Raw genomic sequence first — 22845 nt, forward strand, 5'->3', positions numbered from 1 at the left:
AAAGGTCATAAAAAAAGTTCTCAAAAAGTCTAGTTTCTCATAAACAGGACACGGAACAAAGTCAGATTATGGTATGTAATTATTAACAAAATGAGGAGTTTGATGCAGGAGAGGCTGCGGAGTTTATGCAGCAACAGAGAGAAGAGTACAGATTCACACAAGGATACAAAATAAACCAAGGGATTTACAGGAGGTCTTTTATTTTAATAACAACATTCTGGTCTTTAGTTTTTACCTGAACATTTGAATGAAAATCAGGTCTTTTTCACTTAAATCCATGCAGCATTGCAGACCTCCTCTTATTGGATTTAGGAACACCTCCATACGGTCTCACTGTCTTTATTCTCTGCAGTCTGTCCAGAAAGTATTCCATGGCAGGTAGAGCTTTAAAGACTGTAGAGAGGGGTTCCTCCCCCTCCTGAGCAGCTGTGTGAGCAGAGAGACGCTGCTGCATGATTCAGACTCAGAGAGGAAGGGCTTCCCTCTTAACGCGGGGATTAAACTCCACACAGATCCCAGCACTGTGTGTGTGTGTGTGTGTGTGTGTGTGTGTGTGTGTGTGTGTGCGTGCGTGCGTGTGCGTGTGTGTGTGTGTGTGTGTGTCCTGCATATCTTCCCACCCCCTCTTCCTCCTCGCTGTCTCTCATATCTTCATCTCCCTGGCAGTCAGACTCTCTGACATTAAGGCATCGAGGGGTGTAATTCCAATTGGTTTCAAAGGAACCATTCATTTGCCCATCCCCTGTCGCCGGGCGGGAGGGAAGCCCCCGACCCGCCGGAGCGTGAAGCACATTATCACGTCCCTACGTTTGGAGAGAAGAGACGCGTGGAAGGGATGGCGGGAGGCGGCGCCGCCTGCAGACGTTTGAACCGGGCCCCCCGCAGGCCGGGCTCCCAGCATGCATCTGAGCGCGGTGTCATTAGAGGGAGAGAACAGCGGCGGGAACATTAATGACGGAGCGGCCCGCCAACACACACACACACACACACACACACACACACACACACACACACACACACACACACACACACACACACACACACACACACACACACACACACACACACACACACACACACACACACACACACACACACACACACTCTGCATACTAAACAGGTCCTGGGGAGGAGACACTTTGTTCTGTTTCACAGCCTCACACACACACCCCACACACTTCTACATTCCTCACACACTACTCACACACTCACTCCTCACACACTCCTGAAGCACGCAGCAGGGAGGAAGAACTACGTTTTATTCCACGTTTCTCTCCCCAGATCTCTCAGATATCTAATCCAGGTTTCAGACTCCCTGTCGGCCTCCTCTTCCTCTCACCAGACCAGCAGCCCATAATTCAGTCTGCTCGCGTCCCTGCTGCTGTTGTGACAGATCCAACCAGCAGCGATCAGAGCTTCAGACAGAGTTATACTTATACTGCGTTCATTTCTGTTTTAACAGCTTAAAGAGAAGCACTTTGGCTTAAGTATGTCACCTCTGCATGTTTTAAAAACACTCTCCTTTGCACGATGTATCGCTGAGGTTTCCTCCTGCTCTGCAACAACATAGGTTATCGTTTGGGTTTTACCATTTCCGTCATGAAGACCAAACTCTCTTCAAATATGATGCTCGACACATGGTCGAAAACAGTTCATTTCTGAGGCTTCATGTGTTAGTCTGACAGATGTAATACCTGTTATAATGCATTTCGAGGCAGGGAGGGCTGGGGAGGGCTGGGGAATGCAGTGACACAGCTCAGTTATTGAGCCCATAGACCCTGAGTCGTGGTCCTGAGTCCCGGATTCTGAGTTGTGGATCCAGAGTCGGGGCTGTGCTTGTCGCTGTGGTCCATAGTCCTGGATCCTGAGTCGTGGATCCTCCTCGGTTGCTCTCCCCTGAGGGTTCTTCACCCCCCCCCCCCCGTTAACTGGGGGGTTTCCTTGTCCGATGCGAGGGTCTAAGGACAGAGGGTGTTCTTATTCTGTATGAACTGTAAAGTCTGTCTGAAGTCTCCTACCTGTGTGAGACTAAAGGTCAATGATGTGTCCTACCCTACCTCGGAGTACCAAAGCAGGACTCATTTTATCTCTTATACTCAGGAGGTAAAACCAACCAAAGTGGCCCCTTTAATGCGGGTGGGTCTGCACGGTGCAGTTTGGCTCTTCTGGAGCACCGAAATGAAAGTGATAAAGCATGACCTGATAACAGCTGCATGTAACCCCCCCGACAGACCCAGATATCCGTGTGTTTGCTCCATGAGTGTGTGTACATGTGTCCCCGTGAGTCCGTAGAAAAGGAAAGACATCTGCAGAGGATCGTCCGGGTCTAATTTACACCCTCATAACAAGGTACAGACCCTGAAGGCCTCACAGACTCAAGATGCTGACCTGTTACAGCTTCATGGAAGGAGCCATTCACACAGACACCACCCACTCACACCCCCCCACAACAGCTCAGGGGAGGCTGCAGGGGGAGGCTGCAGGGGAGGCTACAGGAGGAGGCTGCAGGGGGAGGCTGCAGGGGGAGGCTGCAGGGGGAGGCTGCAGGGGGAGGCTGATGGAGGAGGATGCAGGAGGAGGATGCAGGAGGAGGATGATGGAGGAGGCTGATGGAGGAGGATGATGGAGGAGGATGCAGGAGGAGGATGAATGGAGGAGGATGCAGGAGGAGGCTGGTGGAGGATGATGCAGGAGGATGATGGAGGAGGATGCAGGAGGAGGATGATGGAGGAGGATGCAGGAGGAGGATGAAGGAGGAGGCTGATGGAGGAGGCTGCAGGGGGAGGCTGATGGAGGAGGCTGATGGAGGAGGCTGCAGGGGGAGGATGATGGAGGAGGCTGATGGAGGAGGCTGCAGGGGGAGGATGATGGAGGAGGCTGCAGGGGGAGGCTGATGGAGGAGGCTGCAGGGGGAGACTGATGGAGGAGGCTGCAGGGGGAGGATAGGAGGCTGCCTGTGTGGGGGAACATCATCTGTCTAATTCTTGTTTTATTTGAAACAGAGGAGAACCTTCACGACAAACGACACTAGGACTTCTTTCAGATTTTTATTTTTCAGACCTAAAACAGTCCGACTTTTCCCGACTTGATATACGATGACTTTTTCACAATTATTCTTTCGCTTTTATTCAAATTTTGTCGATTTTCTACGACATTTCTATAAAGTTTCTCAACAAACTAGGATAAGAGTTTTTGATGAAGTTTTTTTATTTCTTTTTTCCAAAACACTTTGACTTTTTAGTAAATGACTTTTTCCAATATCGACGTTGACTTTATGAGTTTTTCACGGCGTTGTTATGGGTTGAAAGCATTGAATCCACCTCAGTCCTGTCACGTTATTCTGGCTTGTTACTCTTAAATATGAAATGCTCTTCCAAGGGCGGTGGTAGCGAAGTTCGTAGGGACTTGGCTTGGGAACCGAAAGTGTTACCGAGGTGTCCCTGAGCAAGGCACCGCTCCCTACCCTGCTCCCCAGGCGTCTACATATGGCAGCCCACTGCTCCCAACACTAGGATGGTCAGATGCTTTTGTAATGTCACCTCGATGGACAGATTTCAGACATCATAGACTTTTTGCAGATCAGATTTATTGGCACTTTAAGGGATGAATCCACATCGACTGAGAGAGACCGTCTGACAGAAGCCTCTCTGCAACAGTCATCACTTTAAATCATATCCAGGGTCTAACCCACCCTATTGAGTATCAAATCCCTCTCTGGTTTCAATTCATTCTTAGTTGATAAACTTGACACGCTCTGAGATCCAGAGGAACGGAGAAAAACAAAAACTAACTCTACTCTCGTTAACACCTCCGGGTAGACTCATGGAAGATTTGAATATAAAACAGATTGGTATGAAGCACTTTGAAGATAAAACAACAGTAAAAAACAAACGTAATACTTCATGAGTAGATACTTGGAATGGGAGATGGAATATAAAAATAAAATCCTGCAGTCAGGTGTCCGGAGAGATGCGTGTAAACACTGAGGATCATTAGTGTATGAAAATAGATTGCATGGAAAAACATCGGACACAGTGTGTGTGTGTGTGTGTGTGTGTGTGTGTGTGTGTGTGTGTGTGTGTGTGTGTGTGTGTGTGTGTGCTTCACGAAGATGTCTTAGAGATGTCCGTCCAGCCTCGCTCATAAAAAGTACAAACTCTACCTTTAAATGGAAAGATATCAGCGTTTAAATAGTGTTGTTGTTTTCCTAAAATACACATCTGATGCTAAGCTATCTGTGCGAGCTAACGGCTGGCTGTCTATAAACTTTGGGAGGCTAGTAGAAAGTTACGTGTGCTGTCGGTCTGGAGATAAACGCTACGACTCAGTTTAGGATTTCCTGCTCGGCTGCTTCCTCTTTCACCGACGCCTCGTCTTCCTCCGGGTGCTCCTCGTCTTCCTCCTGGAAACACAGGACACATCATACAGTTAAACCAGCTTTAAAACACACATCTAATATGCCGGTTTGGTGCTGAGGGATTACGGGAGTTGGTGGAGCTGTATAAGAACAGAACGTTTACCAGTTCTGCATCCACAGTAGTCGCCCCCTGCTGGATAATGCAGGTTGAAAGTGTTTCTGCATCAGCGTTTTTCAAAACGACTGCTTTATTTACATCCTTTCTGAACAAACACATACGAGGGTAACCTGTCTGTTTCAAATAAAGGCTTCTAAAACACGTCTGCGCTTCACTGAGAGCAGAGGAGGCCGAGTGAGGACCTGATTTAGTGAAGGAGACAAAATGAAAGTGACGGCGGAGGGGGTGGGGGGGGCAGCAGTGATTAAACGACTCTGACAGATACAATTACCCCCCCCCCCCAGAGGTTAATAAACACATCTAGAGCAGAGTGTGTGATCACAGGTGAGGACCTGCACAGATGATTATTCCCTGCACATCCACAGCTTCTCTCTCATGATGCACTTTCAACTTTTCACGTGCAGAAACCAAAGAGTTTCTCATACTTTATTCTTCTCCTCTTCATCACTATATCCCAGGTCTCAGATATACAGAGAGCATGTCTCTGATTGGCTGAAACACCAAACAGATTATCCCATAACCCCCTCTGTTTCAGCCCTGTTCCTGAAGAGCTGATTCTGTGCCTGTAGCTCTAAATGCTAATGAGCTGCTGCTGGCCACGCCCCTCTGAGAGCTGATTGGTTTAAAGAAACACCATGGTGCTCTAGGAGGAGATCCAGGTGATGTATAGAAGACTGAAGAAAGTCTTCCCCTTGCATTTGTTCAAACACTTCTGAGACGTGGCGGCAAAGATATTAAGTATTCTAAAAAAAATGTCAGAATTCTCAGATTCCAGCTTCGGAAATATTGATATTATCTTGATCCCTTACTTATTATTATTTACAATTCAGTACACTCGTCATGTGTCCTAACAATCAGCACATGCTAACAGTGGGATAATTAACAACAAACCCTGAGTTTACAGGATAAGAGGCCTAGCAGAGCCTCCTCTCACTACTGGACCCTTTAAGTTCAGCTGCATCTAAAGCCCTACCTCTGCTCTGTGTTTCCCTCTGGCCAGCAGGGGGAGCTGCAGCCTGGTCTGTGAGGCGCTAAAGCTCTGTCTATAGCTCACTCTATATTAAAAAGCACACGTGTGAGCCTATCATGTAAAGCCTTGTTTGATAATGCAGGTGGGAGTCTAAAGCGTCCTGTAAGATGGACTTCCTGTCAGAGTGAATCACCGGCGCTCTTGTTAGGGCTCGTGCAGAAGCAGTAAATTAGGGTTAGGGTTAACGCGGAGGACGGCTCGTATTTTATCTGCAGACGAACAGGAACCTTGTCTGTGCCTCCGGAGCTGATATGCAGCCCCCACCTCCCCCAGGAGAAAAATGTCCCTACTTTTTCCTGAACTCTGGAGACTTGGCGGTCCACGGGGCCGGTGTGTAAATCTCTGAGGGGCAACACCTCGTGAACTCCAGCACCGTACTCTCCCGTGCCATCCACCAAATCTCCCTGACAAGCCTGCCAATTTTCCAATTACCTGTGGCGCCATCCGTTATCAGAGGGCCCGTCAGCGCTTAAATGGGAAACAAGAGGGGGGTGGGGGCTGCCGCATGCTAACTATCTCATAAAGCCGGAGAGGGGATTTAGTGCCGAGGCCCTGGGGAGCCGGCTGACACCTTTATATATACAGACTGGGAGACTGTCCTCTGCTAGCACTCTAACACGGAGTACGTGATAGGCTGAGGGGCGGGACATCTGTAAGGTGTTGACCAATCACAAAAGAGCCGGCCAGCTGACCAATCAGAGCAGACTGGGCTCTGGTTTCAGACAGAGGGTGAAAAGAAGTGCTGCAGCACAGACAGTACGAGAAACATAAAGAGCAGGAGAGGACTCTTTAAAGTAGAGACGCTACATACTGATATACACCTGAACATCAGCAGGAGAGGACTCTTTAAAGTAGAGACACTACATACTGATATACACCTGAACATCAGCAGGAGAGGACTCTTTAAAGTAGAGACGCTACATACTGATATACACCTGAACATCAGCAGGAGAGGACTCTTTAAAGTAGAGACACTACATACTGATATACACCTGAACATCAGCAGGAGAGGACTCTTTAAAGTAGAGACGCTACATACTGATATACACCTGAACATCAGCAGGAGAGGACTCTTTAAAGTAGAGACTCTACATACTGATATACACCTGAACATCAGCAGGAGAGGACTCTTTAAAGTAGAGACGCTACATACTGATATACACCTGAACATCAGCAGGAGAGGACTCTTTAAAGTAGAGACTCTACATACTGATATACACCTGAACATCAGCAGGAGAGGACTCTTTAAAGTAGAGACTCTACATACTGATATACACCTGAACATCAGCAGGAGAGGACTCTTTAAAGTAGAGACACTACATACTGATATACACCTGAACATCAGCAGAGAGGACTCTTTAAAGTAGAGCCACTACATACTGAAGGAACTGTAGGGGTGATTTGGTTCGGGGAGAGTGAGTGTGGCGAGCAGACAGGGTCTCGGTCAGAAGACCCAAAGGGCAAGGATGCAATGAGGCAAGGAGAAGGCAGGGTTTAATGCAAGAACCAGTATTTATTTTCCCTTTTGGTCTTGATTATTTTGTGTGCTGCATGAGAAAACAAAGAAACAATACAACTACAATTAAATAACGAAGTGGTCAATCAAACAGAGAAACCAACAATCATGTGCAAATACACAATTCAGAACTAAACAGCAAAGGCAACGAACAAGCAACAATCATGTGTGAATACGCAATCCACAACTAAACAGCAAAGTAACAAACAAGCAACAAACAATTCCCACATGGCTCCTAGCACATGTCTGAGAACAAAGGGATCAGCAAAACTACCACAAAGGCATACAAATGAAACAATAAACAATGAATTGACCACTCACGTTAACTTGAAGACGCACACTTCAGGATATGTGGAGGAAACTCAGGACACAGGGTTAAATTGGTGTGCTGGCAGGGAGTGCAAAGGATGAACTAAAGGGTGAGCAGGCTATTTATAGTCTCCGCCCCTTAGCTGGCAGGTGGAGTGGGATTCAGTTTGGCAGATTCACCATATTAGAAAGATAACTGAAAAAAAGGACGAAAATCCAGGGAGTCTTTTCATAGCCGCCCCGGAATTGGGATCAATTCCTCCTGAAAGAAAGACTCACTCTTCTTCCAACTCTGGAAGCACCATCAGACGACACACTGGTCTGGTGTAGGTTTGACGGCCGACCTGGACGTCAACGGACCGAACACGTCCGTCTCTACCGGCCATGACAGCTGTTACTCGACCTGTTGGCCAAGAGGCCCGCGGCAGTTGGGGGTCAAGGATCAGAACAGTCTTCCCTACTTCCAGATTCTGGACTTCCCTCAGCCACTTTCCTCTGGGTTGTAGGTTAGGCAAGTAGTCACGAATGAACCGTGTCCAGAAATGGTCCGCCAACATCTGGCTATGACGCCACTTCCTTCGCCCAAGGAGCTTGCTGTTGGCAAAGATGGCTTGTGGCAGGGAGGCGTCCCGCCGCCCCATCAGCAGCAAGTTGGGAGTGACCGGATCAGGATCACTGGCAGAAGATGAAAGATAGCCTAAAGGCTTTGAATTCATAATGCCTTCTACCTCAACCAGGACAGTGTGAAGGACAGCTTCAGAAGTGGTCTGATTCCCGAGGATCACTCGTAGGGCGTTCTTGACTGATCTGATTTCGCGCTCCCAGACTCCTCCAAAGTGTGGAGAACATGGCGGATTGAAGTTGAAGGAAATCTGCTGATTGGCCAAGTGTTCCTGAAGCTTGGGTTCCATGGCCTGGAAACATTGATTCAACTCCCTGTCCCCAGCACGGAAGTTTGTTCCCCTGTCCGCCCAGATCTCAAAGGGCTTGCCACAACGGGAGATGAAACGACGGAGTGCTAGGAGAAAGGCATCGACATCCATGCTTCCAAGCAAATCCAGATGTAAGCAACGAGTGGTTAAGCATTTAAAGATAATTCCCCATCGCTTCTCTGTTCTACGGCCATGGTGAATGATAAAGGGTCCAAAACAGTCTACACCAGTGGACCAGAATGGTGGTTTGAAGAGACGCAGCCTTGCTGGGGGCAGATCAGCCATCTTGGGCACTTCAGGAGAGGATTTCCACCTCTGACACTCTCTGCAACTGTGCTGATGTTTACGGATGGCTGGTCTTCCTCCCAGGATCCAATACTTGCGTCTCAACTCTCCAAAGACCCTCTCTGGCCCCGGATGCAGCAGGGACTCGTCATAGTGCTTAATGATGAGCTGCGTAGTGGGATGCTTTGGGTCCAGAATGATTGGGTGGATGATGTCTGGGTCTAGGTCCTGGGACCTGCGTAGTCTTCCTCCTACCCGCATCAGCCCAACATCTGGATCAAGCTCAGGAGAGAGTTGAAGTAGACTACTTTGCCTAGAGAGAGGCTTTCCTTTACGGAGAGCGCTGAGTTCTTCAGGGAAGCATGACTCCTGGGCTTGTTGTAGAATGAAGGTTTCCGCTGCTGCACCTTCGGTCACTTTGTCGGATTGAGTCAATGTTTGGTCAGTAGCGGTGATGAGGTCACTCCAGCTTTGATGCTTAGAGGCATTCGGCAATACACTGGGGGCAGCAGAAACATTCAGGCACGTAGCAGCCTTCCTCAGTTCTGTGCTGTCTGTGAGGGATGAGGTGTGGGAAACACCTGGAGCAACAGGCCAGCAAGTCTCAGGGTGCTGAAGGAAGGCAGGTCCGTCCGTCCAGCAGCTAGGTTGCGCCAGGTCACGCAGTGTCTTGCCTCGGGTCAGGTCATCAGCTGGGTTGTTTGGACTGTCCACATACCTCCAGTCATCTGAGTCTGTGAGTTCTTGGATCTCTGCGATTCGAGTGCCAACAAAGACCTTGTAGTGGCACGACTCTGACTTCAACCAGGTCAGCACTGTGGTGGAGTCACTCCAAAGGATGGTTCGGGCCAATGACAAGGTAAGTTCAGACTTCAAGGTAGTGGCCAACTGCGCCCCTACCAAGGCCGCGCTCAGTTCAAGTCGAGGCATTGACAACTGTCTCTTTGGTGACACCCTGGAGCGGGCCATGACGAATGCCACATGAACATGATCTTGGCTGTCATGGACACGTAAGTAGACCACAGTGCCATAGGCCCTTTCTGAGGCATCACAGAAAACATGCAGCTCTCTGTGTACACCTGACTGGTCAGCACAAGAGGGCACATAGCAGCGAGGCAGTCTGATGCTTGAGAGGTCAGCCAGTTCCTGTTCCCACTTCAGCCATCGGTCAACCAGTTCAGATGGAATGATGGGGTCATCCCAGCCTCGTTTGGTCTTCCACAAGTCCTGAACCAGCACTTTGGCCCTGGTGGTATAAGGTAAGATATACCCTAAGGGGTCGTATTGACTGGCCAGAGTGCGATAGATTAGGCGGAGTGTGGGAATCTTGATGGGTGTCACACGGTGTTTGTATCCCAGGCTATCAGGAAGGCAGCTCCAGCGCAAACCTAAGGTGGATTCCTGGGGGTCAATGCCAGCTTGAGAGAGCCACAAGTCCGTGCTAGCAGATCTTGCCTCTGGAGGGAGATGTTCGACAACGCGGGAGTCATTACTCGCCCATTGGCGAATTTCGAATCCCCCGCGAGACAGTGTGGAACGAAGTTTGTCCAGAAGTGCTTTGGCTGTGGCCGAAGAAGGGAAGCTTTGCAGGCAGTTGTCGACATAGAATGCCCTCAACACTGAGTTCATCACTCCCTCATCACTCTCTGGGTGCTCTTTGGCTTGACGCTGCAGGGCATAAATGGCGCAACAAGGACTACAAGTTGTACCGAAAGGTAACACCTGCCACTCATAGGTCTTTGGGTAGGTATCTTGAGCCATAGCTCGCCAGAGGAATCTTAGCAGTGGCCTGTCAGCAGGGAGTAGATGAACTTGGTGGAACATAGATTTTATGTCACCACTGATGGCCACGCTGTGCTCACGGAAACGGAGGAGCACGCCAAGAAGAGAGGGACCCAGAGTTGGACCAGGAAGAAGGCTGCGATTCAGATTCAGGCCATGAAGCTGGAAAGAGCAGTTGAACACCAGCCGGTGTTTTCCACTCGCTTGTCTGATGATGTGATGTGGAACATACCAAGATTCTGAACCTGGCTGATCATCTTTGGGATCCACCTCCCTCACATACTCCATCTCGACCAGTTTCAGGATCTCCTGGTTGCAGATCTCAATGAGCTCAGGGTCCTTCTTCAACCTGCGTTCAGTTCCTCGCAGCCATGGCAACAAGTTATGGGTTGAAGAGGTTAGCCGTGGACTGTTCGGTGCTCTGAGCAATGGGGTAGCATATCGAGACACTCCACCTGCTTCTTTCACTGCAGTTTTCGTCTCGAGCAGCTCCAGGCAATAATGATCCTGCTTAGAGCGGGTTACTTCCTTCTCCTTACGGTGTGGAAAGGAATCGAGTCTCCACAGTCTCTCCACATTCTCCATCAACTCAGCAGTAGCTGGGCAGGATACAGTGTTGCAGAGTGTGAACAAGGCTTGTACATCAGAAGTCTGAAGTCGAGGTAAGGCATTGGCTGGGCCCTGAACAGCCCAACCCAAGGCAGTATGGACGGCGATGGGTCCCCCATAAGGTCCCATGTGGACAGGCTCTTTGGGCACCAACAAGTGGGAATGATCTGAGCCTATCAGGATCAGCGGCCGGGCTTGGACAAAGTCCGGTAAGGGTAGGCCTCGTAAGTGGGAATACTCCCTCTGCAGGTCAGAGGCGGGACAGGAATGCTCAGCCAAGTTGAGGACAGGAGCAGTAAAGGCATTGGCTATAAGGAATTTGATTTTCTTCTGGCTCACTGGGGAGATTGAACAGGAGATTGTCTCACCACTTATGGGAATCACCTCATGACGCACAGTTCTGAGATTCAGGACCTCTTCTGGTCCTTTTAGTTGCAGCTGGGACACTGCAGAGGTTAGGATGATCGTTCTTTCTGAACCATCGTCAAGTATGGCATATGTCTTCAGCCTCTGCCGGCCATTGATCAAGAAAATTGGGACTACCTTCAACATCACACGGGGAGATCTGTTTGGCTGATCCATGTACAGAGTGTCTGCAGAACAAGGTGCACGGACGAGCAGATTGAGGGTGTTTCCCGTTGCTGATTTCTCTGAGCCATGGGGGCCTTTAGATGTTGACGGTTGAGGTATGATGTTATGCAGGATGGTGAGATGCAACTCTTTGCAGACATTGCAAGGCTTTTTGAGGGTGCAATTATCTGGCTTATGACAGCGGGCACATCTGTAGCAACGATCATTCCTCTCTATCCAGGTTCTCAGTTGTGACGGGCTAAATTCTTTAACTTTCGGGCAAGTTCCCAGGAAGTGTTCCTTGTTGTTACAGTATGGACAAAAAGGTTGGAACTTGGGTTTCCCATGGATTGTCATCCCCCTTCCATGGCTTGGTTGAACATCAGGCTGGCTCTCCACAGTGGCGGTGTTGCTCAGGTACATCGTGGTCGGCGTCGCCCTTCTCCCCAGGTTCTTCTGGACTGGCTCTCGTCTCTCCACTGACGCAGGTCCCGAGACTTGTTGGGCAATACTCTTGGCCCGGGCTTTAACCTTGAGCCATGCTGAAAAATCTTCCAAGGTGTATGATTGTTCTGAACCCTCTTTCAAGATGCCACGAAGCAAACAGTGCTCAATGAAACTGTCTCGGTTTTGAATGGGGAGCTTGGCAAGAAGCCTGTCTACGTGAGAGCCACACCGTAACTCACTTCCGTCTGCACCTTCCACTGACCTCAGCATGCCAATCAATGAATGTACAGAAAGAGCGAAGTCCTGGAAAGCGTTGCTGTCACCAAGTCTGACAGGTGGTGAATTGAGGATGCTAGCTATTTCACTTTGGACCAACTGCCGTGGCTGGCCATACTTCGCCTTAAGGGCAGCAAGAGCGGAAGTGTAGGGAGTTGAGGCGTGCATATAGGACTTTGCCAGTTTGTATGCACTTGGCAGCCTCAAGTGATCCATAAGGACCTGAAACTTGTACTGTTCAGAAAGGTGAGCGTGGATATCTAAGAGATTCTCCAACGCCATGGTAAGCAGAACAAAGTCACTTTCCTTTCCGCTCTCAAAATAAGGCAATCTTGGCTTCGGGATGCCAAAGGCAGTCGCTACTAAAAGCTCCATTATACTAGCGCCCTCTGATACCCTCTCAATGGGGTTAGGCAAGGAAAGAGGTGCAGGTTTCTCACGAACCGGATCTGAAGGCCTCTGACTCCTGGCCGGACGAGGTGCGGTCAGCGCTATGTGGTGAAACAAAGGAGGTGATGGAGCCGCATGCTCGGGACTGGAAGTCTGAAGTAATGTGTGACTCTCAGCAGTAGGATCAGAAGTTGCTGCTTGACTCACAGCATCTACAGGTAGACTCACAGCTGGAGGTAAGTGGTGGTACGAAAGAGATTGTTCACTCACTGGAACTTGATAGGAGACCGATGTCTGAGGAACCTCAGGGGGAGCCTGCTGCTCGGAGAACAGATCAACAGGTTCAGCTGAATCCAGGACTCTGGAGCTCAGGGAAAAAGGAGCAAGCACTTGAGGTGGGTCATTCACACTGGACATAGCTGGCGGAGCGGGTGGATGTTCTGTGGTCATTCCTACATCCCCAGTGAAGGATGTGATTAATCGAGCCTCTTCCAGTTCTCTTCGGACTTTCCGTAGTCGTCGCTGTAGAGTAAGAGACCGGGTCATCCTCTCTCTCTCCTTCAAAGCTTCTTGTGCTCGCCTATCCAGTTCTTGTGCCCGTTCATCTATAGCTTGTTCCTCCTCAATCTGACGCTGTATCTCCTGCAGTTCTCCAAGTTTCCTCCTCTCATCGACCATGGCCGCCTGTTGTGGGGGTGAGCTCCACCTGTTGGCTCCTGCGTGAGCTTCGGGAGCTCCCACTAGCATAAGTGGAGCTAGAAGAGAAGGCCGTCTTCGACCTTGGTGGTGGCTCACGCTTGTCGCTCTTGCCCCTGGATCTGCCAGGTCTCACATCTCTCAGGTGGATCGGAGCAGATGCTGGCTGTGTAGCTGGCTGTGGAGCGGGCAGTGGAGCGGGCAGTGGAGCGGGCTGAAGAGCTGCTGATTCAAGCTGGACATAGTCGTGGGTAACTTCATAGTCCTCTTCTTCTTCCTCCTCGACTGTCGTCTCTTCCTCCTCCACTCCTCGTTCCTCAGCGGCTGTGTTCTCTCTCAGCGTCTGATCAGGGTTTTCATGGTCATCCGCCTGGACATCAACAGCACCTGGGGGTGGAGGCGGCAGTACGGCTGCTTGGCTGTGACGAGGGAGGCTTTTGGGCTGGCTGGAGAGTTTCCCATCAGGATCCAGGAAGCCATAGCGGTCAGGTGGACGTCTCTCTCGTGTAGGTCTGGATACCGTCCCCTCACTTCTGGTTCCAGCTTGGGGGGCCTTCTCTGGCAACGTCAACTCTCTTGACTCCTTACCGTTGCCTGCCATGGTATCACTCACTCAGTATCCGGCTCGAAGGACCATTGAAGGAACTGTAGGGGTGATTTGGTTCGGGGAGAGTGAGTGTGGCGAGCAGACAGGGTCTCGGTCAGAAGACCCAAAGGGCAAGGATGCAATGAGGCAAGGAGAAGGCAGGGTTTAATGCAAGAACCAGTATTTATTTTCCCTTTTGGTCTTGATTATTTTGTGTGCTGCATGAGAAAACAAAGAAACAATACAACTACAATTAAATAACGAAGTGGTCAATCAAACAGAGAAACCAACAATCATGTGCAAATACACAATTCAGAACTAAACAGCAAAGGCAACGAACAAGCAACAATCATGTGTGAATACGCAATCCACAACTAAACAGCAAAGTAACAAACAAGCAACAAACAATTCCCACATGGCTCCTAGCACATGTCTGAGAACAAAGGGATCAGCAAAACTACCACAAAGGCATACAAATGAAACAATAAACAATGAATTGACCACTCACGTTAACTTGAAGACGCACACTTCAGGATATGTGGAGGAAACTCAGGACACAGGGTTAAATTGGTGTGCTGGCAGGGAGTGCAAAGGATGAACTAAAGGGTGAGCAGGCTATTTATAGTCTCCGCCCCTTAGCTGGCAGGTGGAGTGGGATTCAGTTTGGCAGATTCACCATATTAGAAAGATAACTGAAAAAAAGGACGAAAATCCAGGGAGTCTTTTCACATACTGATATACACCTGAACATCAGCAGAGAGGACTATTTAAAGTAGAGACACTACATACTGATATACACCTGAACATCAGCAGGAGAGGACTCTTTAAAGTAGAGACACTACATACTGATATACACCTGAACATCAGCAGGAGAGGACTCTTTAAAGTAGAGACACTACATACTGATATACACCTGAACATCAGCAGGAGAGGACTCTTTAAAGTAGAGACGCTACATACTGATATACACCTGAACATCAGCAGGAGAGGACTCTTTAAAGTAGAGACTCTACATACTGATATACACCTGAACATCAGCAGGAGAGGACTCTTTAAAGTAGAGACTCTACATACTGATATACACCTGAACATCAGCAGGAGAGGACTCTTTAAAGTAGAGACACTACATACTGATATACACCTGAACATCAGCAGGAGAGGACTCTTTAAAGTATTACTTATTCTTGTATTTAAGGAGATAGTGTAGCATCCTGCAGCTCCCCCCCTGGGAGTTATTCTACAGTCGCAGATTGCCCCCCCCCCCCCATATCTATCCGCAGAAACCGCCTGCAGAGCACTCTGTTCATCATGTCTGAGACGCCAGTGTCACCGCGCAGCGTCTGAAGAGCGGTTTGGGGAGGAAGCGACTCCTGAGAGGGAGCAGTCCGTCACCGCGTGGCATTTTCAATTTGCCGAGGAACATCCGGGCGGCAATTAAAAAACTTCTGGAACCATATTTAAAAGATGCATTTGCTGACTTCCTGCCTCTTAAGGGCATCGGAGAGAGCTGCACACACAACACGTTGTGGGGGCTCTGGCCTCAGAGACATGCGTCAGCAAACTGCAACAGAGACCAGTGTTAGAGATGCTGGTGTCCACTGAGACACACTTCACTCTCCTGGTGGCTCTGGTTTTGGACTCTACCAAGTCCTGAGAAAGGTATAAAGATACTCCCTATGGATTCACTGACTTCCTATCAGCTTTAGGGCAAATACTGACATAAAATCGCCTTTAAAAGCAAACTATAACATGGTCTTTTTATGCTGCTGCAACATAAACATTTCCCAAATCGGGATCAGTAGAGTGGTTCTATTCTATTCTACACAGACCGATTTCAGAGTCGCTTTAGACTGAAGTTCCCTCTCTGTTAGCTCTCATCTGGCCTCCACCAACTCTTGAGAAAGATATAAAGATAGTCCCAACAGAGTCACTGACTTGCGGCCAGGTTTGGGCATCAAAAAGATCCTCAAACACGATTTGATCTGCAGTTTAAAGGCTTATAAGTTCTGATTTGGTGTCAACTGAGACCAATACTTTCTCTCCTGGTAGCTCTGGCTTTGTTGTCCACCACCTGCTGAGAAAAATATTCCCAATGGTGTCACTGCGTAGGCAAACTACTACGTATATAATCATCCCACAGACGGAATTCATTTGGTGTGATTTGAGACCGGTATATCCGCTCTTTCAGCTCTGGGTTCATCTCAGGTTAGAGGCTAACTCTGTCCCTGTGTTTGTTCTGGAGCTGCTGCAGCTCTGCAGTACATTTCAGAACCCCTAAAAACCAGCTGAGAAGAAGCTGAATAATACTGCCGGCTGGTTGAAGTGTTAAAGCGTGCAGCTCGCTACGGAGGAGGGTTGGTGGCGTTTGTTTCGTTCAGAGTGACGGGCCTGCAGCAGCTGATGGACTGTGGCATTGTGGGATAAATATCTCCATCAATCCCCTAGGAGGAGGAAGAGGAGGAGGAGGAGGAGGGTTTGTTTTCTCTGCTGCTCTACATGTATGATAATGAAATGCCACTTTTATAGGAGGAGGGGTCGCGCTTTAAAGGGCAGAGCGGAGCTGTCATGTGATGAAGAGGAGGAGGAGGTTCAGCCCCGGGTGGGAACAAAGAAGAGTCCAGCTTCACGTCCTGCTGCGTACACCATTAAACCCTCTGAGAGCGCACACGCACACACACACACACACACACACACACACACACACACACACACACACACACACACACACACACACACACACACACACACACACACACACACACACACACACACACACACACACACACACACACACACACACACACACACACACACACACACACACACACACACACACACACACACACACACACACACACACACACACACACACACACACACACACACACACACACACACACACACACACACACACACACACACACACACACACACATAATCTGTGTAAATGCAAATAAAAGGCTTAAATAATAATTAAAAATAATCCCTAAATTAAATACTGGGACACTTTACTCGCGTCAAAATAAAAAGCTGCTTTTTAGGGATTCATTTTTCAAGCAAACGCAGAAATGATAAACAAACTAAATTCTACAGTGAAATACTAAACCCATCGTTATCAGACAGTAAATACAAATGGATTGTTTTCCAACTTTTTGAAAACTGTAGAAGAATATATTTTAAATTCTATTGAATTATTTGATAATACAACAATTTAATCCCAATTCCCCAAATATATGAATACAGTTTATCCTCTGAGGATGAAACATGTGGTAGGTAGAAGCACTCCTGTGTGTGTGTGTGTGTAGATGACAGAGTAGCAGAGGGTCATAAACAGCGGCTTCATTAGGCTGTGCAGGCGCTACGTTACGCGCTACACAGCACCATCTCTCCACACACACACACACACACACACACACACACACACACACACACACACACACACACACACACACACACACACACACACACACACACACACACACACACACACACACACACACACACACACACACACACACACACACACACTACATTCATGACTGAGCATATTTGCAATTCCCATTTCCTTTATGACAAAGGGCGTTCTGAAACGTCTCGCTCTCTCAGAGACGTGTTTCCGTGTCGGCGAGGCGTGACTCGAGGCAGCCGGGCGACGCCTAATTTAATCGGGTAAAATTCACAAGTAGCAGACAACCACAGAAGAAGAGGATACAGAACCGCTGCTTCCTGTTTTCATCCGGAGCGTTGAGGATTAAGCAGAGCCTCGTGCACAGGCTGAGATCTGCGGTTTACTAGTGAATCAGATTCATCATTCAGACTCTGAAATATGTTCTTCTGAATTATGGGAATAAAGTCAGATTTTAAAATTAGACTTCTTTCTGAATCCTTAATTTATTCTACGTGAGAATTTGAAATATACTGAAAAACAACAAATATATTATTTTTCTGAAAATCTAAAAATTCTGAACTTAATTTCAGAATTACCAAAAAATAGGAAAATTTAATTCTGAGATTTAATCTGAATTTATTTTCAAAACTCAGAATTCTTACCTTTATTACGGAATTAAAACATGTTGAAAGAAGTCTGTAGTATCTTTAGAGTTTCTGTTTTTTCTCCGACTTCGCTCACTTTGAGTTGTCACTTCTCCAAAATGTATGACTCATTATTCTCTGATATTATGTGTGTAATAAACCAGGACAAACAGAACAGATCAGCTTTAGATAATTAACAACAGTTCAGAAAGTTACCGTCGTGCTAAAATATAAACTCTGTTGCCGGGTAGATTTCAGTTTGGAGTCCCAGATCACCAGGGAAAGGAAGCTGAAAGCATTGAAAGTATAACATATATCAGTCTCTTCCTGTCTATTAGTGCTTGTCCCACCCTCATTGGTCCATTTTTATGTAGACCCTTAACCCAGAATATCTCCAAATGACCCCCTATATTCAGGGAAGAGAAATCTGGATATTCATCAGAGCGACTTCCTGCCCACGCAGCAGGAGCCGGGACTTGTGGGAATGTTATCTTAACGAAGGGCGATAAAAAGCCGTGTCAGCCTCAGCGTTTACAGCCATAAAGCAGAGCGGGGGTCTGCAGAGCCGCTAACAGGGTCATTACGGAGAGCCGGGGCCGGAGGAATGGATCTCCGGGGCCACAGGGGACCCGGCAGCCATCACACACACTCCTGTTTACGCCACAAATTGGCCCCTGCGAGGGTCTGCGGCGCCTAGTTAAAGTGATGGAGGGGCCTCCTCGCCATCGATTTCCTCTCCGGCGTCCCGACTCGCCGGCCCTCAGAGTTTAGCCGCTGCCTTAAATCACATTAAACTGCGCTTAAACTTCAGCGTGTTCAAGAGACCCGCGCGATGAGGTCATCACGGCACGAGAGGACGAGTGTTGGGAATATCGATCGCAGCTCCTGAGAGGCACTTCAGATCGAAGAAATGTATTCTACTCAGGACATTATTTTATTCTGAAACACACAAACAATTCTGAGTAAAACTGGCTATGTTCAGAGTCAGGTTTATGTCCAAGTAGGGGGGGGGGGGGGGGGTTGCTTTGGTGTATACTGAAGCCTACAGACAGTCAGAGGAATTCAGTTGAAACAAGTTTTGTGAAGCTTTTCAAAAAACTTGTTTCAAAGAAATGTAAATATACCAAAAGTATTACTGACTGTCTTATTACATGTTGACATGTCTCCATGCTCTGTGTCTCTCCTGGGACATGTCTCCATGCTCTGTGTCTCTCCTGGGACATGTCTCCATGCTCTGTGTCTCTCCTGGGACATGTCTCCATGCTCTGTGTCTCTCCTGGGACATGTCTCCATGCTCTGTGTCTCTCCTGGGATATGTCTCCATGCTCTGTGTCTCTCCTGGGACATGTCTCCATGCTCTGTGTCTCTCCTGGGACATGTCTCCATGCTCTGTGTCTCTCCTGGGACATGTCTCCATGCTTTAATGTTCAGAAAGCTCTTTATGTTTCTCATACTGTCTGTGCTGCTGCACCTCTTCTCACCCTCTGTCTGAAACCACAGCCCAGTCTGCTCTGATTGATTAGCTGGCCGGCTCTGTTGTGATTGGTCAACTCTTACAGATGTCCCGCCCCCTTAGCCAGTAGGAGCGCGAGTGTTCCATAGTGATGTCACTGCTGCTGAACTGGTTAAGAGAATGAAATGTAATATCTCCCTCAGAGACTCCCTGTTCCTCTGGACGCTGATGAGTGATGAGCCCGCTTCTCTTTAATTTCCCGGACTCGGCGGAGCAGCGGAGTGTGAAGCTTCATTACGTTCATTAGGATAATTTAATTACACTCTCCACAGGTCAAGTGACGGAGCCGCTGATTGATGGCGCCGCCGGAGAGGTAATACTCCTCCGATTAACCGTCAACAGTGGCGTTAATAATGCAGGCCAACAAACAGAGGAAACACTTCTTCATACTTTCAATGGTACGTTTTAAAGGCCTCTTGGAACAGAGTACTGCGTGGTGTGAGTACTTCTATTTAAGTCTAAAAGTCTTCTCCCTGCTTTGGGCTCTAAAGTAACTTCAGATGGGTGGGCGTGGACCTCCGGCTGCAGAAGAAGTGAGGAGAACCGAGTTTAACGGACCGAATTCCAGCCGTTTTCTTTCCTTTTGAAGAGAGCGAGTGGAAAGCAGAAACTCCCACACTCAGTCGGAGACTTTGAACACAACGTCTCCAGCTGCTGGCGTTCAGCGCTCAGATCCAGATGTAAATAAAGCTCTGAAGTAAAGGCCGGACGTCAATATACAACGGACTGTGTACTGCTGCAATCAATTCAGAGGGCTGGGGGCCGCAGTGGGGGGTGTGGGCCCCGGGTTTATCTGAGCGCTGCAGAAACACTGCGCTGTAATGAAGCGTTTACTGCACAACGCCAGCAGCTCCTGGAGTCCTGCTGCACCGACTCCACGAGAGAATCACCGACACACCATCGCAGAACATACCTTCTGTTGTTCATCTGGAAATATATCATATAAATATATATCATATATATTTATATGATATATATTTATATGATATATATTTTCCCCACACTTGTCCCCTATCTTATATTCAAACACAGATCTTTTTCTTCTTCTTTTAATTCTCATTTTTGCCTCAAATATATTAATATTAAATGCTTTTCTTTTTATGTTTCTATAAATGTTTCCTTACCTTTTGCTCGAACATGTTTATACTGTGAGCTTAAAGAGCCTTTTTAAATAAAGTTCATTTTGAATGAGGACTCTGAGTACTTCTACCTCCACCGTGAGACCCCCGAGACCCCGGCAGAAGTCTCTGCTCTTATTCAACAGACATTAAAGAAACTGATGTCAGCATCGCTCCTCTTCCTCTCAGATAAGAGCCGAGCTGCTAAATATATATATAATCACTGAGGGGGAGGGGTGGGTCTCAGCGTCCCCCCCCTGCAGCTTAGTCCCAGCCATCAGGTGATATTCTGTAATATTCTGCACTTAATGCTGGCATTTCAGAAGCCCCGCCCCCCCGCAGGCAGGAGCGGAGCGTGACTTGGCATTTGAAAGCAGATAATAAAGTTTCTTAAATACAGCTCTCATCTCAGAGTGCTTTCAGACGCCCTCAGTGCCGCCAATTATCTCCCGCCTCTCAGAGACTCGCGGCCCCTCGCCTCCAAAGGTCTGAACCACGCGCCGCTCAAAAATGTCAAACTCTGAACGCCTCGCAAAACCAAGACCTGCAACATCAGAGGAACACGTGTCGGATTCATGTTGCTCAAACACGCCTGTTACACACAGGGGGGCTTGGGGGGGGGGGGGGGGGGGGGGGGGGGGGGAGTTAGACTTCATCCAGATCTGATATTTCAAAGGCTTCACTCTTTGTTCTATAGCGTCGTTTTGGACCCGAAACCTTTAATCCAAGGCTCCTCTGACAGAAATTAAGGAAGCCCCCCCCCCCACCACCACTGTAGTTCAATAGGTGTTGGTGCATGTAAACGGTCTGCAGAGGCTAAAATCCCTGTGTTCCCTCTCCTGTAGTTCTATAGGTGTTGGTGCATGTAAACGGTCTGCAGAGGCTAAAATCCCTGTGTTCCCTCTCCTGTAGTTCTATAGGTGTTGGTGCATGTAAACGGTCTGCAGAGGCTAAAATCCCTGTGTTCCCTCTCCTGTAGTTCTATAGGTGTTGGTGCATGTAAACGGTCTGCAGAGGCTAAAATCCCTGTGTTCCCTCTCCTGTAGTTCTATAGGTGTTGGTGCATGTAAACGGTCTGCAGAGGCTAAAATCCCTGTGTTCCCTCTCCTGTAGTTCTATAGGTGTTGGTGCATGTAAACGGTCTGCAGAGGCTAAAATCCCTGTGTTCCCTCTCCTGTAGTTCTATAGGTGTTGGTGCATGTAAACGGTCTGCAGAGGCTAAAATCCCTGTGTTCCCTCCATAGATCTCCTACTCTGCAGAATTGCAGTCAGTAAAAACACCCGTTCAGCAACTTGAGCAACCTTTAAAGCGTTTGCTCAAAGCAGAGGAATCTGTTTTCAGGTCGGACCGGAGTTTCAGAGAGGAACACGTTGAAGCGGTTCCTGAACGCCGTGCTTCTGGCGGCTGAGGAGAGGAGGGCCTTCACTGGGATTCGTCTCAGCAAACGCTGTCACCGCCGGGGTGGGGAGGGAGAGCCGGGGGGGACAGGGTCTCACATTTGATGTTAACAAGTGGGAGGGAGGCGGGGGAGGATGAGACACTTCATAGGGACAAGAAACTCCGGGGGGAATAAAAAGTGTTGGAGGAGGCAGAACGACGGGGGGGGGGGGGGGGTTTGTCTTCACTGCTAAAGGTCGACAGCAGCAACAGGCAAGTCTTTACCTCCTGATTAGAGAGGAGGGGCTCAGGTTCCTCTGAATTACTCACTGAATATCTGTAGGAGGGATGATCATGGAGGGGACAAGACCCCAACTGATTCCCATTTTTATCTGGTCTCATTTTCACATCATTTTAATGAAATTCTTTGGAGTTTTTTGGAACGTTTTTAACACTCTTTTATCCCCGAGAGCCAAAGCTCCGCCTTTCCCTGACCGAGCCCGAATAACCGCTTTCATGTTAATCATCTAAATCTACAAAACTGTAGACCATCTCGACGAGGACTTTCCCAAAGCAGTCCTTGTTTTTTTGGGTGGGAGAAAGTAGCTCAGTTTTCAGGAACTTGGAACCAAAAAGGCCACAAGTTCAAATCCCAGACTGGACCAAAAACTGCAGAGAGATACTCGACAATAAGCGGGAAGTAGGAGTCATAGTGAACTGGTTTCTAGCTCTAACACGTCTCAGGAATTAGAATAAAGTAGATGATTTCCACAGATTAAAGAGGACCTGCAGAGGGGACCATGTTCCTCTGTGAACTACACACTGTGCATGATTCATAATC

The 22845-nt window shown here is 48.3% G+C and overlaps 2 protein-coding genes across 5 annotated transcripts in view; both read right to left on the reverse strand.

Moving 5' to 3' along the window:
• Positions 1–3566: 3566 nt before the first annotated feature.
• phf14 (PHD finger protein 14) overlaps positions 3567–22845 on the reverse strand; it is an 82266-nt gene continuing 62987 nt past the window's right edge. For all 4 annotated transcript variants that reach the window (XM_063899126.1, XM_063899124.1, XM_063899127.1 and 1 more), the window contains one exon: positions 3567–4402. In XM_063899126.1, coding sequence (XP_063755196.1) covers positions 4325–4402 — 78 coding nt within the window. In that variant the 3' untranslated portion in view covers positions 3567–4324. The remainder of the gene's footprint in view (positions 4403–22845) is intronic.
• Positions 13349–14668, reverse strand: LOC134875182 (structural maintenance of chromosomes protein 4-like). Its single transcript, XM_063899643.1, has 2 exons — positions 14472–14668; positions 13349–14181 (listed from the first exon to the last, which is right to left on the reverse strand). Exon 2 carries the CDS (start codon positions 13976–13978, stop codon positions 13349–13351), a length of 630 nt encoding a protein of 209 aa, XP_063755713.1. The 5' UTR covers positions 13979–14181; positions 14472–14668.

This window comes from Eleginops maclovinus, chromosome 13 (genome assembly GCF_036324505.1).
Source record: "Eleginops maclovinus isolate JMC-PN-2008 ecotype Puerto Natales chromosome 13, JC_Emac_rtc_rv5, whole genome shotgun sequence".
Classification (NCBI taxonomy): domain Eukaryota; kingdom Metazoa; phylum Chordata; class Actinopteri; order Perciformes; family Eleginopidae; genus Eleginops; species Eleginops maclovinus.